This window comes from Tenrec ecaudatus, chromosome 8 (genome assembly GCF_050624435.1).
Source record: "Tenrec ecaudatus isolate mTenEca1 chromosome 8, mTenEca1.hap1, whole genome shotgun sequence".
NCBI classification, from domain to species: domain Eukaryota; kingdom Metazoa; phylum Chordata; class Mammalia; order Afrosoricida; family Tenrecidae; genus Tenrec; species Tenrec ecaudatus.
Window position 1 is genome coordinate 27,170,925 of NC_134537.1, and position 17,677 is coordinate 27,188,601.

Genomic DNA, 17,677 nt, shown 5'->3' on the forward strand with positions numbered 1-17,677 from the left:
CGTAGACAACAGGGCATCCCTTCACAGAAGGGCGACAAGGAAGGGATGAGTTAACCAGAGCGCAATATAGCACCGATGAAACACAATATTCCTCTGGTTCTTTGAGGCTTCCTCACCCCTCCCCCCACTATCATGACACCAGTCCTGTCTTTCAGTTCTGGCCAGACCGGAGCATGTACACTGGTACAGGTAAGAGCTCACAGCACACAGAATCCAGGACAAATAAACCCCTCGGGAACTGAAATGGGAGTAGCAATCCCAGGAGGGTACGGGGAAGGTGGTGGGAGGAGGAGAGGAAGGGGTAACCTATCGCAATGATTGATGCTTAATCCACCGCCCCAGGGGAACGAACAACAGAAACATGGGTGAAGGGAAATAGCAGTACGGATAAGAAATTACCGTGTATATTTGTGTATAAGCCGAGTTTTTTCAGCACATTTTTAATGCAGTTTTTGTGGTAAAATTAGGTGCCTCGGCTGATATTTGGGTCGGCTAAAACTCGAGTACATACGGTAATAATAATTTATAATTTATCAAAGGGTCACCAGGGGGTGTGGGAAGGGGGAAAAAAAGGAGCTGATACCAAGGGCTCAAATAGAAAGTGTTTAGAAAATGATGATGGCAACATAAGTACAAATATGCTTGATACAATTGATGTATGGAATGTTTTAAGAGTTAAGAGCCACCAATAAAATGATTTTTTAAAATAAAGTTAAATATAAATTCAATTCAATAATAAAGTGCAAACCCTGATGTTTCCATTCCATGTCCAACAAATTACTAGGTAACAATGACCCAACATCACATCATCATCTGTAGCTTTCTTCTACCAAGGATAAAATCTACTCTCTGAAGGCATGGGACATTTTTTTTTTAACCTTCCTGAAACCACCCATCTTTCCACTGTAAGGATCTTCACGCATCCTCTCCCTCGGTGTGGAATGCTCTTTCCTTCCAGTTCCCCAGCACTGACTTCAGTCAGCGAGTCCCTCCAGCACCACGTTCTCATACAAGCCTTCCTTGATCTGGCCTCTGCCGCTGCCGCTGCACCCCACTCAGAAAGCAGCAACCTTGTAACTCACCTTTCCCTCATAACAGAAATGGCCATTGAAATTATGAGGGCAAGATTTTAAAAATGCTACAAAACTATAGAAACCTCCACTAAACAAAAACAGCAAAGCATGAAGCTATTGTTTCTCCACATATCCCCATGGAGACTACCTACTTCTGAAGACTTGTTACCAAGCTCCCTAGTCCTTCTCCCAAGAAGTCTGTGCTCTTTGGGTAGGGGGTGGGACTCTATCAAGATTACCCCTTGGGGATCCAGGAAAGTGGCCATAACCTTCTAAACCGACCTCTATGCCTTACATGACACTGACCTAGCAGATCCCCTTTGGAGACACTATTTTGCCTGGAGTTGTTTGGTTTTTTTTTTTGAAGGTTCCCTAAGGAGAAGGTAAGGTAAGGATGTTACTGAGAGCACTTGTCTGAGCATCCACTGTTGGGCGGCACACATGTTGTTTTGGAATAAACCTATGCACTGATGACATGGAAACCGCAGCCGCTCGCTTTTACCTGAACTGCACAATGAGCCGAAGGGAAGCTCTGAGAGCCAGGAATGATGACTCCGTGCTACGTTCCCAAGGTCTAGTGCAGGGTTTTGTACCCAGGGCAGTGCTTCTCCACCTTCCTCAGGCCACGACCCTTCAAACAGTTCCTCATGCGGTGGTGACCCCCCAACCATAACATTATTTTTGTTACTACTTCATCACTCTAATCTTGCTGTTATGAACCGGGAAACCCCTGAGAAAGGGTCCTTTGACCCCAAAAGGGGTCATGACCCACAGGTTGAGAACTGCTGACCTAGGGAGTACTCAGGAAAATATCAGATGGACAGACAGACGGAGGGGGCAGAACTCCTCATTGTACCTATAGCAGCAGATATTAGCGGTGAAATAAGTGTGAATTCTTAGTGTAAGAACTGCCTTGCTAATGATTTGTCCTGTCCAAAGAGGGGTCTGGCAGCCTTCGGAGAGGTGATTCCAAGTGCAGAGGCTGACAGGCATCTCAGGGAAAAGTCGGAAAGGGTCCTAAGTACTAAGTTAGGCTCAGGTGGTTTGAAAGTTTCTCCAGTTTTATAACCCTGATAATACTATCCACAATTACACTTCTATCATACTTACTCTCCCACCTTTTTCCCCATACAGTTTTTGAGAAGTTGGGTCTTGTCTTACTATTAATCTTATCAAATGGAACAATTTTAAAAATTATATTACTCTCTGCATTTTCAAGTAGCCTTTTATATATTGTTCTTAGGTGTATAGTAGTAGTGATCCTGTTAAACTCCTTGATTAGTTTAACATGTAAGAGTCTGCTTATGAATTATTATATTAAGATTAGAAAATTAGAAAAGCTTAAATGAGCTGAGTCGAACTTATTACTAAGAACTCTTTCTACACCTGTTTTTCAAAAGTATAAGACGTGACATCCTTCATAAAGCAGCTATTTTAACAAACAAACAAACGTGACAACAATATTAGCAATCTATTCAATCTACTTAACTCAAAACCCCAAACTCCCTGCCATCACGTTGATTCCAACTCATGGCAACTGCCCCTGTGGGTTATGGGAATAGAAAGCCTCGTTTTACTCCTTCAGCGCTGCTGGTGGTTTTAAACTGCTCACCTTGTAGCTAAGAGCCCCACATTTAATCACTACACCATCCAGGACTGCTATAATCTACTTATCAAAAATTTAGATTTTTTTCTATTACCAAATCTATATTATTACCAAGATTTATAACTCAAACAAAACAAAATTATAACATGCTTCTTCCTATTACTCTGAATAGCACATGGCAGAGCAGCAAATAATACATCTAGAGTAAAGCTAATATTATGTGTACTAGATTAAGCATAAATATTATTTCTACTTTTATTATACAATGAAGCCTAAAGATTGATATTTTAGCTTGAGACATTCTCAAAATAAGCAAGGAAAAAGTACTTTTAGTGTGCCTGCTGAAATGTCATCTTTTTTTATGAAAAGAAAAACTGGTCACAATTTGACATACAGCAGAAATAAAGCACACTCTCAAAATGTAATCTTCCTATTGAGGTGAATTGGTATGACTTACAAAGGAAAAAAATATTTTCCCCTAAGAATTCACTTCATGTTACATCAGCTATATAATAAAATCGTGCCCCCCCCAAAAAAATTCTTTTTGACATTTGTGCTAAAGATCAATGTGTTAAAAGTCTCTCAAAATAAAGCCACAGAATTAAACTAATTTTTCACATTTAAAAAATACATATATTAATTTTACATATGTGCCTGAATTACGTGTCCATCCATCCAAGACATAGCCCCTACAAGGGACCGTGTCAGTATCACAATAGGAGCAAGCACCCCTACTCACACTGCTGTTGTGAGGGGCCAGCGAGTTGCTTCTGACCCACGGCAATCCTACCCACACCAGACCGAAACGCTGCCCAGTCCTGGGCTGTCCTCACGATTGTCCCCAGGCTCCAGTCAGCCCTTCGTTGCAGCCATGTTGCCTACAGATCCCCCTGAGGGCTTTCCTCTTTCTCACTGCCCCTCCACTTTACCAAGCACGAGCCTTCTCCAGGGACCGGTCTCTCCTGACAACATGTCCAACGTAAGTTGAAGTCTCGCCATCCTTACCTCTAAGAAGCTCTCTGGCTGTATTTCTTCCAAGAAAAATGTGTGTGTTCTTTTCGCAGTCCGTGGTACTTTTAATATTCTTCTCCAGCAACGCAATTCAAAGGCATCGATTCTTCTTCAGTCTCCATGTCCAACTTTCACTTGCGTATAATACCACGGCTTGAATCTGGCACACCTTAGTACTCAGCATAACACCCTTGCTTTTCAACACTCTAAAGAGGTCTTGTGCAGCAGCTTTACCTAATGCAAAACGTCTTTGACCTCCTACCTGTTGCTTCCATGAGCACTGATTGTGGATCTAAGCAAGACAAAATTGTTGACAACTTCAGTCTTTTCTCCATTTATCTTAATGTTATTTACTGGTTCAGTTGTGAAGATTGGTCTTCTTTACATTGAGCTGCAAACCATACTGAAGGCTGCAATCCTTGATCTTCATCAGCAAGTGCTTCAAGTCGTCCTCACCTCCAGCAAGCAAGGTCATCTGTGTATCGAGAGCTGTGAATAAGCCTTCCTCCAACCATGATACTGCACTCTTCATTGTATGGCACACCCTCAGAGGGGTGTCTACACCATTCCTTCACTGAAAGGCACTGGGCTCCTTAGGGAAAATAACTCTTTGGGTCTAAGAGCAGGGTAGTTAGTAGGTAAGTCTAAACCATCTGGTTGTGCCACAATGCAGCAAAAACCAAAAAACAAATTCACTGCCATCAAGTCCAAAGGACCAGGGCGAGCTGCACCGGTGGGTTCCTGAGACTGTAATTCTTCATGGGAGTAGAAAGTTCATCCTTCTCCTATGGCGTGGCTGTTGGTTTCAAAATGCTGTGGTTAGCAGTCCCACATGCTCAAAAACTGATAGGGACATGTCAAAAAGACACATGAGCCAGCTTGAAGGGACTCTCATTGGCCAAATATAAGACAATTTGAGCATCAAAAAGAATGATGATGACACCAGACTACAACACACTGAATTAAAAAAGAATCAATGTGTCTATTGTAACGCTTAAAGATTATGGGTAGAAAGGCATCTTCATAGAATGTCAGCAAGTGGTAGAAAGAATGACAGAATTATAAAATTGTTATTTTGCAACCACCAATATAGGAAGTGATTTAGTCGGGGATCCCTGGTAAATACTAAAACCACTGATTTGTTGGACAGTCTCAAAGTATCACTCCACAGATCACTGACTAAAGCAAAGATAAATTGTAGCATATAAGGGAGAGATTTTGCAGTTAGCTGTGTAGCACTAAGAATGGTGGGACACACTGGTGATACCCATCTTCTCCTAAAATACAAATGAAGAATACAGTGTCACCTATGTAACAGCTTGACCAAAAAAAAAAAAAGGTTCATTTCAATCTACTCATTATGAAATAATTGGGCAAACTAATTATTGGGGTACACACAGGACAATTACCCTGGATTCTTTAAAAATGGCATTGCCATCAAAAACAAATCCCAAAAGTATAAGGATTGTTCTAGAATGACAAAAGGAAACCAACGTGATATAGCAATGAAATACAATGTATGAATCTTGATTGGATCCTGAATTGGGGGGCAGGGGGAATCAGCTATAAAAGACACTTTTGGAGTTAATATAACTATTTTATTAGATGTCATATCACTAAATATCATCAACTGAGGTATAATTATGATATTGTGGTTATATAGGAAACAACTTTTTTAAGGCATATTGAAATACTTACAAGTGTCATTATGTCTGTAACATGCTTTCAAAGTGTTCAGGAAAAAAAGGTGTGTGTGTGTGTGTGTGTGTGTGTGTGTGTGTGTGTGTGAGAGAGAAAGAGAGAGAGAGAGAGAGAGAGAGAGAAAGCGAGAATATACCTGTGGTAAAAAGAGCAAGACCTAAAGATAATGAGTCCAAAATAATCTTCCACAAAGTAACAAATTGTGACACTGAGAGTAGGGCAAGGTGTTTATTCCATAAAAGGTTTGCTGCAATGAAACCAGAGGAAGAAGCAGAGTGAGATTAGGCAGAAACACATTTTGAAAGGACTCGGGAGCAGTGGAGAGATGAAAGTGTCTGCCTGAGTGGACTGTTGGGAGCGCCGTGCAGACACGGCTGGGCATGTGCATCCCTTGTTGCAATCCACGGATCACACCCTTTGGGCAGCACATGCACGGAACACTGGTAAGCACCGGTTCTAGCTCAAGAACCAAAAAGCAAAGTATAAAAAAATCCTGAAGATTAGCTTGCAATGACTGCAATTAAGTCACCTTTGTCCAAAATTCTATCAGAGAAGACTCCTCTAGTAGTTAGCATGTTTGGCATTGTTCTGTGCAAAACCAGCATTGCAGCCGATGAACAAGGATCCTGACAAACGTTTCAAAGCGAAAGTTCAATGTGGTTGGCTTACCTTCTGCACGATGTAAGTTTTCCAGTCCAGTTCTTTGAAGCTGGGTAGCGCGTGTCTGATATACAGGAGTGCGACAATGGAAACCAAACTCGCTGCCGTGCAGTCTACAGCCTCACGTACCACAGGGGGACTCCCCAGTGGGTTGCCGAGACCAACGCTGCATGATAACAGAAAACGTCCGACGAATGGTTTCCAACTGCTGACCTGATGGTCAACAGCCCAACATATAACCACTATGCCACCAGGGCTCCCTTGAGTAATTGGCACATTTGCTTAGTCACAGCCATGGTGGGAAACCAGATGGTGTAGGGAAGCAAGGAGTCAGAGGGCTGGGGGGGGGGCGGGAATTGGGGCACGATCTATGGAGATAAAAAGTGGGCCAGCATCACATAGCAACTCTAATAAACGGACTTCAATAGTGAACGTGGGTCCACTTCCCAAGGCAGCTGTAATAAAGTACTGCCAGCCGAGTGGCTAAAATTAACAGTGGTGTGTTGTGTGAGAGTCTAGTAATCTGAATTCAGGGTGTTGGCAGGACCGTGTTCTCTCTGAAGGTCCTAGAGCAGCGGTTCTCAACCTGTGGGTCACGACCCCTTTGGGGGTTGAACTACCGGTTCACAGGGGTTGCCTGTTTCATAACACTAGCAAAATTACACTGATGAAGTAGCAAAAAAAAAAAACCAGTTTATGGTTGGGGGTCACCACAACATGAGGTATGAAAGGGTGGCGGCACTAGGAAAGTTGAGAACCACTGTCCTAGAGGAAGAGCCATCCCTGTCTCTCCCAGCTGCTGGCAGCCCCGGGCGCACCCTGGCTTGCAGCTGCAGCTTAACGCTGTCATCTTAAGGCCACCTGCCCTCTCCTTCTCTGTGTCTCTCTTGGGAGGGCACCCATGCAGCTCCAGGTGAGCTGATAACATTTTTAAAAACTCTATTTCCGAAGAAGGTTTCATTCACAGATACGGGGTGGGGTGGGGGTGGGGGGGCTAGAGCTACGACTTATTTTGGAGGAGCAGGATGGAGGCGAAGAGCACAATTTAACTCACAACCAAGGGCAATAAAACATTAAACAATTTATATTCCCAATGTTTATGTATACTGTCTTTGTTGTTTTTTAAGTACTTAATTGAGTAAGTTAGTTTGGTCCCGAGGTGTATGCCAGATAAACCCGGATTGTCTGGAAGGGGAAAGCTGGAGTGGGGACCCTGACAAGCACAATCCTGTGAGGCTGAGGTCAGTGTTGGTGTCTCCAGATTAACAATAAGGCCAGGGAAGGGCAGACAGGTTGAGGGATTTTCCCCAAAGTTGCCCAGCTAGTAAATGGGCAGAGCCAGGATTCAGAAGCTGGCTCTCCGGGTGACCAAGAAGCCTAATATTCTTACCCAACCCCTGCTGTGTATGCCTTAATGCTCCTAGTCCCTGTGAGGAGGACTTTCACTGCTGTTCTAGAAGAGGCAAAAGAAGCTGAGAGGTTGCATAGCCCCTTCAGTAAGTAGAAGAACCCGACTTCAATGGCAGGTGTGTCTGATTCAGGAGCAGCGGGTGGTGCTGGGCTGCTAACGGAAGGGTTGGCGCTTCAAACTCACCAACCTGTCCTTGGGAGAAAGACGCGCAGTCTTCCCCTTTAAAGATGACCATCTTACAAGGCCAGTCAGGCATTCTACTTTTTCCAAGGGGTGCCCCAAGACTCAGAAACCACTTGAGGGCAAGGGGTGTGGATTTTGTTTTATTTTGGTGCTGGACTTCACGGCCCTTGTTCTACCTAGGATTGCACTTCAATCTATCTTCTCTGAATAAACCAGCCCTTAATTTTCAAGAAGGATCCTTGGGGGCATAGTGGTTATGTGTTGGGCTAACCACAAGGTCAGCAGTTCGAAACCACCCATCACTCCAAGGGAGAAAGACAGAGGTTTCTATTCCCATAAAAAATTATAGTCTCAGAAACCCACAGGGGCAGTTCTATGCTGTCCTATAGGGTCACTGGGAGTTGGCACTGAGTCAATGACAATGACTGAGAGTCAAGAAAGCAATGTCTCATATCATACAAATAGATGTTCAATGTTTTTAAGTAAAAATTTTAGTAGTCCATTTTTTTTCATCAAAATTACAAGTTTCCTTTTACACAAAATTACAAGCTTTCTTTTACACACAAATTCAACCTGAGTCCATTCTAAGAATGGCTTCATGACCCACTGGGGAGCAGGACACCCGTGCTTATCAATGAAAAGAGGACAGCCTTTCCTTACACCTCCCCTCTGCTGCCCAGTCCACTGTGAGCCATGGCACCCATGCAGGCCAGTGTGGACTGCCCCATCAGCTCTGCATGGCTGGAGTGTCATCTCCACGGAAGGAAGCAGAGGGCTCAGCCTTCTCCCATGCATAGCTGGTGGAGTCTAACCTCAGACTTTTCGGTCGACTGCTCCCAGCTTGCCCCATGGTGTCCCTGGTATCCTCTTCCTGATGCCTAGCAGAGACTAAGGGAGTCCTGGCAGTGCAGTGCCTAGGTTCGCAGCTGCTAAATGAAGCACCGGCACTTTGAAACCACTCAGTGGTGACTGGCTTCCATCGAGAACCCAACGTAGAAAACCCCCTGGGTACTTCTACCCCGTGGCACACCAGAATCAACTCAATAGCAGCCAGCATCGATGGCAGCGACAGGGAACAGGGAGTTCTAAGTCAGCAAACTTGAGAAAAGATTGGTATTGATAGCTTGTGGGGTTTGTCCAGGAGTGCTGTAAGAATCTATCATTTTGCCCGGCTAACAAAAGGTATAGTGTCTGGGGTCTTAAAGGCTTGAAGGTAAACAAGAGACCATCTAGCTCAGAAGCAACAAAGCCCACATGGAAGAAGCACACCAGCCGGTGCGATCATGAGGTGTCGATGGGATCAGGTATCTGGCATCATCAGAACAACAACAAAAAAATCTTCCCATAGTGAATGAGGTTGGGAGTGCAGAGTGGAGACCCAAAGCCCATTTGTCAGCCATTGGAGATCCCCTTGCAGAGGGGTCTAGGGGAGGAGACAAGCCAGTCAAGGTGCAATGTAGCACCAATGAAAAATACAACTTTCCTCTAGTTCCTAAATGCTTCCTTCCCCTCCTCCCACTTATCATGATCCAAATTCTACCTTGCAAGTCTGGCTAGACCAGAGGATGCACACTGGTACAGATAGAAACTGGAAACACAGGGAATCCAGGGCAGATGATCCCTTCAGGACCAGGGGTGTGAGGGGCGATACTGGGAGGGTAGAGGGAGAGTGGGTTGGAAAGAGGGAACCGATTACAAGGATCTACATGTGACCTCCTCCCTGGGGGATGGACAACAGAAAAGTGGGTGAAGGGAGACATTGGACAGGGCAAGATATGACAAAATAATAATTTATAAATTATCAGGGGCTCATGAGGGAGGGGGAAGTGGGGAGGGAGGGGAAAAAAGAGGACTTGATGCCAGGGGCTTGGGTGGAGAGCAGGTGTTTTGGGAATAATGAGGGTAATGAATGTACAGATGTGCTTTACACAACTGATATATGTATGGATTGTGATAAAAGTTGTATGAGCTCCTAATAAAACAATTTTTTTTAAAAAGAAAAAACATCTATCATTTTGTTGAAACTTTTCCTAACAACTGACAAGCACTCAAGCCTTGTTATACAAACAAAACTCACTGCCACGGAATTGATTCTGCTAACCACAAGATCAGACATTTAAACCCACCAGCAACTTGATGGGACAAAGATGAAGCTGTCTACTCCTGTAAAAGACTTTACATCTCAGAAACCCAAAGGGGCAGTTCTACTCTGTCCTATAGGGTCCTTTGGGGGGGTGTTATTATGGGTGAGATTCTTGGAGTCTACGGCCCACTCCCAGCAGGAAGGGTGGGTGGGGCATTCTTCTTCCTTTCCTGATTTCTGGGTTAAATATCTTCTAGAAGGGCAGCATTACAGATTTCTCAACCACTCTGAACATGTCCGTAATGCATATAATTGTCCTCCACTTAAAACCCTTCTCAATTTACTTCTGTAATATCTGCTTGTTCCAAAGAGGATTTAAACGCCACGGAAACCATCCTCCCCATCCCTTGAGTGGGACCAAGAAAGCCACAGTCCTGGCTGCCAGCCGGCTCGTGACCCTGATCTACATCGCACCACACGCAGCCAGAGCTGCTGTGTGTGACCGTCAGCATGCTCCCTCACCTGAAACACCAGTGTAGTCACAGCCTACCTTGTTAAGCTGTTGTGAGGATTACACGGGCTCACAAACGCAACAACAATACAATTAGAACCATGCCTGCAAAAAAGTTATTGTGTCAGTTTTTTGTTATGGTCAAAGTAGCGCTGTGTCCGACTGAAGCACCATTCAGAGGGAAACATATAGCTTTCTCTATCTCTGGAAGAGCTCAGAGGACAGAGTGTCACCCTCTCCATCCCTGAATCCTCTCCCTTCACTAGACATGGTTAGGGCCTTCATTCTGAGAAAAACAGAGCTTCCGTTGACCCAGCTACCCAATCAAACTCTCCTGTGTTGTTCGCTTGTGAGCTTTCACTGGCCAACCTTTTGCGACCGTGCCTGTAGTCACTGTTACTGATATAACTGAGATGACCCTTAGGGGAACCAAGGAAGAAAACCCGGTAGGGAAATCAGAACTTGGTTTTGTGCATTTCCCCCAGCGCCGGGCAGAAGCAGGAAACAGAACAAGTAGGAAAACATAAAAGCACTTCACAAATTTACTGATGGTGAAAGTGGACTTGCCCTCAGGACCTGACATTCTACTCAGTTCCTTTTTTTCTTATAGGAAATCTATAAATACAGGCGAAACCTACCACCACTGAGTCAATTCTGGATAAAGAGGAAGCCAAATCATTACCAAGCGTTTGCTTAATTAGTCTAGCCCTAAGGACCAGACCTTAACACCTACTCCACCTTCTGAAAATCAAAACCCCAATTCACTGCCACGGAGTCAATTCTGACTCACAGCAGCCTTAAGGACAGAACAACTGTCCCTGTGAGATTCTGGACCTGGTGGTGTAGTGGTTATGCGTTGGGCTGCGATCCTTATGGTCGGCAACTCGCAACCACCAGCGGCTCCATGCAAGAAAGACAGGGGCTTAAGCGTTACCGTCATGTAAAACCATGGGGAACCACTGTGAGTCAGTGTTGACTTGAGGGCGAGTCTAAGGCCATCAATCTTGATGGGAACAGAAACCCCCATTGTCCCCCTGAGGAGGGCTGGTGGATTCAAACTGCTGACCTTGTGCTTAGCAGCCCCACAGATGACACCAGGGCACTTTCGCCAGCTTCTGGAAAGGCTTGAGGAAATGCTTCCAGATTCTGTCTCCCCCAACTCCTGTTTTTTTTCCCCTACATTTCCAAGCTGCCCAGCTGCCTTCTGTGTGACAGTCTCTCTTTAGATATGCTAATGCCATCTATTAGACTACATCAGGGCCCCCTCTCCCCGCTTTCAACCTGGAACATCTTTCAGGGTGTCTTCTGCAGGAAACCCAGCTCGTCTATTATGTGGTTTTCTGAAGCCAGCTCTGATTTGTGCAGGCACACCCACCCGCGTCCCATTCCATCAGGCTCTCCTTTAACCCTTACCTGCCGCACCCAGTGCCTCTTTACAGTTCTGTCTTCTGCACTTCATTTATTGCAGTTGCTCCAATTTGCCAGCCATTTCCCACAAATGGGTTTAAAGGAACCAAGTTCTGTGAGTTTTGCTCACTAATTTTAAATGGCTCTATAGTACCTTCGGGTGGCTAAGGGTCTGGGGCTTTCAATCAGACAGACCTGAATGCAGATCCAGATTCTACTCCCTATTCTGTGCCTTTGGCTAAGTTACTTCTCTAAGCCATCTCCCACATTTGTAAAATGGACACAGTAACATCACTGACTATTAAGTGCTTAGCATACTAAGCTCACCTGAGCACAAAGCAATCTCTCAATAAACATGACTATTATCTCAGGGTCCAAATTCTCAGCTTCTGTCTCTTCTTTTTCTCTATGCACTGTCTTGAATTCACTGCTATCAAATAGCTCTCTTTGGTTTTAGAGTTAATTTATTCTCGAAGCTACGGTTACAGGACAAGTCTTTCTCCCTCTTCTTCAGTATGTTAGGAAATCACTCGTATCTAAGGATTACCCTGTTAAGCACTGTTTCCATCTCCGTACTCTTTCTGTCATCCATATCCCCTGGCTCGACAAGTCCACACACAATTGTTCGGCTCTACCACCTCTGAGACTCCGCTGCCTGCTCTTCCTCCTAGGCGCTCAAACTGTTGGTACCCTAAGGAGACGCCTTCTAGCCTTTCCACTCTGTGCCCTCTGCCCACTGCAACCACACCCCCGTCAAAGACGCCCGTGGGGCTCCTAGCCCATGCCTCTCCTAGGAGCCCCAGATCCCCCCACATCCTCTCACCACCACGTGATGGCAAACACACTAAGTTTGGGCCAGTAGTCTAGCACTTAGCCACGTGGGCTCCCTCTCCCTCCCAGACCACAGGAAGAGTTCCTGACTAGGCTCCTCATGGGCCTTGCCTTTCAGAATCAGCTGGATCGTACCACTCCTGACTCTAACCCTTTCAAAAGCTTCTCCTTCCTGTGACCTTTGCCTGTCTTAATCATTGCCACATAGCCCCTCGCCCTCCCCAGCCCAATCACATCTCTACCCGCCTCAAGTAGTCTAGGCCTTGTCCTCCTTCTGCCTGAAACATGCTCCCCTGTCCACTTCCCTCCCTTCTCCTTTGCCCACAGGTCCATGTCCTCGGGCAAAGCCGACAGGCCCACCTCCCACACACCGACATGGATGTCCACCCGGAAGTCATCCTCAAAACCACCCAAATGTTCACCAACCGATGACTAGGTACTGTGACATGGACATGCAATAGAGCAGGACTCGGCCGTGAAGAGAAATGCAGCCCCGCTGCATGCTTCAATATGGGTGAACATGGACCACATCGCACGGAGTGAAGTCGGTCGGCCGCAACAAGGACACACATCTGTATGGTCTCGTTTACACAAAATCAGTAAACAGGGGAGCGTCAAAACATTCGTGGGAAACTGCCAGCATCTTTTAATTCCTTTTCTTCCATGAACTTTCTAAAGCCTTTGTATACCCACCCAAACAAAACCACTAAGTGGAAAACCAAAAATTAGTCATTATTGGGGATGAGATGAAAGAGAGAAGTTTTTGCTTAGCAAGCCTTTTGCTTCCATTAATGGTCGTGAGAGTATTTGGGGGGGAAAGACAAGGGTTGCACACCATAACAAATACAATCGAAGTTACTAAATTATACATCTTAAAATTGCTGCTGAATTATACATATCGAAATGTTGAACTGGAAAAATGTCTAGATTCTTCCATTATCCAAAGACATCCATTCCCTTCAGTAAGACGCACCTCTAGAGGTACACATGCTTGTCATGAAAGTCTACCTGTTTTTCAGTCTCTTCTAGCATATACAGTTCTAAGTGTTCTATGTGTACAATCAAGCCTATGAAGCTGAACCTTCTTTGTTCTGAATCTGCCTTTTTGGAGCAGCTCGGCTAAAAGGCCCTATTTTAGCCTTTTCGGATTTGGTGAACAAGCTGATAGCTTTCTCACCCAGCACACTTGTGATTTTGAAAGAATACAGAAATAAGCATGGCACTGGCCCTGCCCTGAGACCAGGCTTGGAGGGCCCAGTCTGGCTGAATTCACATTTGGATCCCGGGTTTCCGTCACAAGGACTTTACAGAAAGAAACTGCTTGACACACCGTCAGCTGAAACGAAGGGAGTTTTCTTGGGACTCTGAGTGTCGCGGGTGCACAAAGGACACAGATCTGTTCTCTGGCCTTCTTTTCGAGAAACACTGGACCTGGCAGAGGTAGAGGGAAATGCTGCCCTTCATAGGTGAGGAGACTCGCCGAGCACCGTGCTGCTCTACATGAATCCAAGCTCTTCGTGAATGGGATCGCTGACTCGCTGCCAGGGGAGGAGACAGGGAGGGCTGCCAGAGACTGGGAGGAGCAAGCAAACATAAGCCTGACTTAAACAGAAAACACTGCCAAGAACAGTCCAGTGTACTTGATGCCAGTCCTCTTCTAAATTCAGACTTTTTCTTAGACAGAGAACGAGAAAGTGTGTGTATCGATCACAAAGTAGAAACAGTATCCAGAGAATTTCAACAAGGCATTTGGCCAGGTTTCCATCATACCATATAGACAAGTACAAGATGGCTAAGAGAACAGCAGGTGGCGAATGGCAGAGACTACCGGAGTCCATGCCTTTTGCAGGACCGTGGTTACCAATAGCGGGGCAATGTGAAGGGAACCGAACGCCTACTGGCATCCAATATGTCATTTATGATACGAGAAGGAATGGCTAAAATACACACATTAAGATAGAGAGCCAGCATCTAAAAAGCCCACGATAAGCCAGAAAAAAAATAGGCTAATTCTAATAAAATGAAACTAAATAGAGAAAAAAGAGAATGGTTAAGGGTTTGGCTCCTGTGCCCAAAAGGATAGGCAGGTGAGCACACAGATGTATGTATGTTTTTTTAGATCCACTGAGTCAGTTTTGACTGATAGCTACCCCGTACAACTTGGGGGATGTCATCCTCGGGCAAGCATATCACCAGGTCTTTCCCCCGTGGAACCACGGGGTGGGTCAGAACCACCAACCTTCTGATTAGCAGCTGGGTAATTAACCTGTAGGTTATCCGGGCTCCGTATCTAGATATACGGATGTTGAGATGGACAGAAGTGTGAGATGGGAAAGTTGTGAGTTAGTTGCCCCACATGTTTTGAGAGGGGGAAATGTAGAATGGCTTGCATTGACAGCAAGCTTCGTATAATCTGGAGGCAACAATCTCAGTGTGATGTGAGGTGGGTATCAGAAAAGCTCACGGAATGTTAGCTGCAGCCCTCGTAGGGATTCAAACACGGAAGGTGGCTATGCTGCTCGACTATGGGCAGATCAGACCACAACTGAAAAGCTGAAGTTCCTTTCTAGGGCTCCCGTCTCCAACAGAACCTAATCAAATTGGCACACCTTCCGAACAGAACCACCAGGAGGCTCGGGGGTCTTGATACGATTCCATAAAAGGAGAGCAGGAGGAATAAAGAGATATAAATAGGACAAAATGAGATCTCCGGAGCCATGTGACGGCTGTCTTCAGTCTCTCAACAAACATGAATGCAAACCTATTTGGGGCCAGACGCTGACAGGGACTGGGGAAAAGAAAGAGGAAGATAAACCAAAGCCACTAGAAATTCTTAGGTATACCAGAAGAGTTGAAACCTATGGATTCTAAGAACCTACGATTTCATAAGGCTGAAACACAACTAAGGAAAAAAGTGAAACAGTAATCCATTTCAGCTCCATCTAGGGAACCGTATTTGAAGTCACAGCTGTCGAATGACCAGTACAGTTAGTTGCCTGGGAAGTTCCCATCAGTAACTGAGTATTTGCTGGAGGTGGTGGCCTGGTGGTGAAGGGTTTGGGCTGGGATCCACAACATCAGCAGTTCAAAAACACCAGCCACTCTGAAGAAAGAAGGAGTGGGGGGAGGAGGGGAGCTTTCCACTTCTGTAAACAGTTACACAGTCTTGGAAACTCACAAGAGCAGCTCTACCCTGGCCTACATCTAGTCACTGTGCATGGGCATCGACTAGATGGCAGTGAGTTTTTTGAGTTTCCTGTTGAAAGAAGGCAGACCCTGAATTAGACCGTCTTGAATGTCCCGCACATTGTATGCTGGGAATCCTGGACTTCCCCCAGAAATGGAATCCAACCAGATTCACCGTGTGTGCTTCAGCATCCCAGGCTTCCTGCAGGGACTCCTGCCAACTTTGCCCCCTGCCCCTCCATTTACGCAAGGCTTCCTACTTGGAAATGGGTTTAGGAGCAATAAGAATAAAGAGAGATAGAAAGAAACTGACGATCAGCAGATGTAATATCGGAAAATCTAAACTGGTCCATGTGCTTGAATTTTTAAAGAAAATGTTAACGGCCTTTTCCTTTTCATTCACAAATTCAATTAGAACATTCAAGTATGTTCAATTACTATAAATAAAGATTCGTTATGTACTGCTTCGCTGACTGGAAGCCATTTTTTTCTAACCAACAAGGAAAAAACAGTTCTCTAACTTAGGATCACATCAGGGATTTTTGCCCTAAATAAACACATTGCCCACCCCCACATGCCCCCTATTATAAGGCTATGTGGAAACGAAGTTCATAATACATTTATCTCTACAAGAAATAAGTCTTCAGGTAAGGCAGGCCAAATACCATGAACTAATCAAATTGTAGAATTCTGATTAAATGGTACTTAAGTTTAATCCACTTAAAAACCACAGGCAGCGTGACAGAGAAACAGCTCAGACCATTGAGTTGTGGGTTTTACAAATTGGCTTAAATTTTTATTTAAGCTTTTCACTTATTTTATTTTATAATTTTAAAGCGCATCATATATTCATATTGGCTATTTTATTCCCTGCGCCTGGGTGTTTAAGGAGTTCTCCTTCCCAAACTGTTAGCGTTAACTTTTTTGAAGCAATCCATCTCACTCTAGCGATTTCTCCATTTGGAAACAATGAACGGGACACGATTTGATTTCCAAGAGCTCGCTCTCGCTCTCGCTCTCTCTCAAACAGCAGCCCAGAGAGACAAAAGTGAGAACGAAAGAGAGCATCCTTCCCCAGTCGTCCTGAAAAAGGGGCTGCTCCCCCTCCGGCTGTCAGCAACTCTGACAGCTTCCTACCTCGTCTCATCACAGTCTGCCGATTGCACCCGTTCAGAGAGAAGGCAGGCGGAGAAAATCATCCCGTTTCCCAGCACCGGGAGATTCCCTTCGGTACAAGTGGCGAAACCCGGGCTCCCCGCGGGGATTCATCCCGTCGCCAAGGCAGCTTGCGCAAACCGAGCGGACCCGCGCCCAGCCTGCGGCAGAGCCGCCCCGCCGAGCCCCGAACCCTCGGCCCGCGGCTTCCCGGGACCGCAGCGCAAGGCGGGGAGCGGCGGCTGGACTTACAGTGGCACCATCCCAGGTGACAGCACCAGTGCAGCTTGAAGCACTTGCCGTGGCTGTGCGTGGCACAGATGGAGAGCCCGTCGCACGGTTGGAAGTCGGGTCTGCGGGCGGCGCAACTCCGCGCCAGGGCCTGCGCCTCGTCCACTTTCTCGCTCTTCCAGCCGCGCTCGGGCGCGGGCGCGTCCGCCGCACTCATCGCCTGGCCCTCGGCGCGGGGCCCGGGCCCGCAGCTCGGGAGAAGCGGGCGGCGGCCGGGCGGGCAGGAAGCCGAGCCAGCTGCAGGCGCGGGCGGGCGGGAGCGTTGGGAGCGCGACGGTCCCCGGCTCGCGGAGGAGCCGCCCCGGGAGCTGCGGCCGGAGGCTGGGCCTGCCGCCGCCGCCTCCCCGCCCTCTGCCCGCCGCCGCCGCGGCGCGCGCCGCGCCCCTCGCGCACGCGCGCGCGCGCCCGTAAAGCCCGGGGAGCGCGGCCGCCCGCCGCTGCCCCACGCGCCTCGGGGACAGGCCCCGGCGGAGCGCCGAGAGGGGCCCGCACGCGTCGGCGGCTGGGGGCTCACACGCACGCCAGCTTCTGCGCACACTTCCCACACACTCGTCCCCGGCCTGGCACC

At 46.5% G+C, this 17,677-nt stretch overlaps 1 protein-coding gene across 4 annotated transcripts in view; it reads right to left on the reverse strand.

Annotated features, from left to right (window-relative positions):
- Positions 1-17,444, reverse strand: part of C8H3orf70 (chromosome 8 C3orf70 homolog) — a 77,801-nt gene extending 60,357 nt beyond the window's left edge. For all 4 annotated transcript variants that reach the window (XR_012785714.1, XM_075556166.1, XM_075556165.1 and 1 more), the window contains exon 1: positions 17,071-17,444. Coding sequence is in view for 3 of the 4 variants with exons in the window: in XM_075556166.1 (XP_075412281.1) it covers positions 17,071-17,266 (196 nt within the window). In the remaining variant the exon portion in view is untranslated. The remainder of the gene's footprint in view (positions 1-17,070) is intronic.
- Between the last annotated feature and the right edge of the window lie 233 nt (positions 17,445-17,677).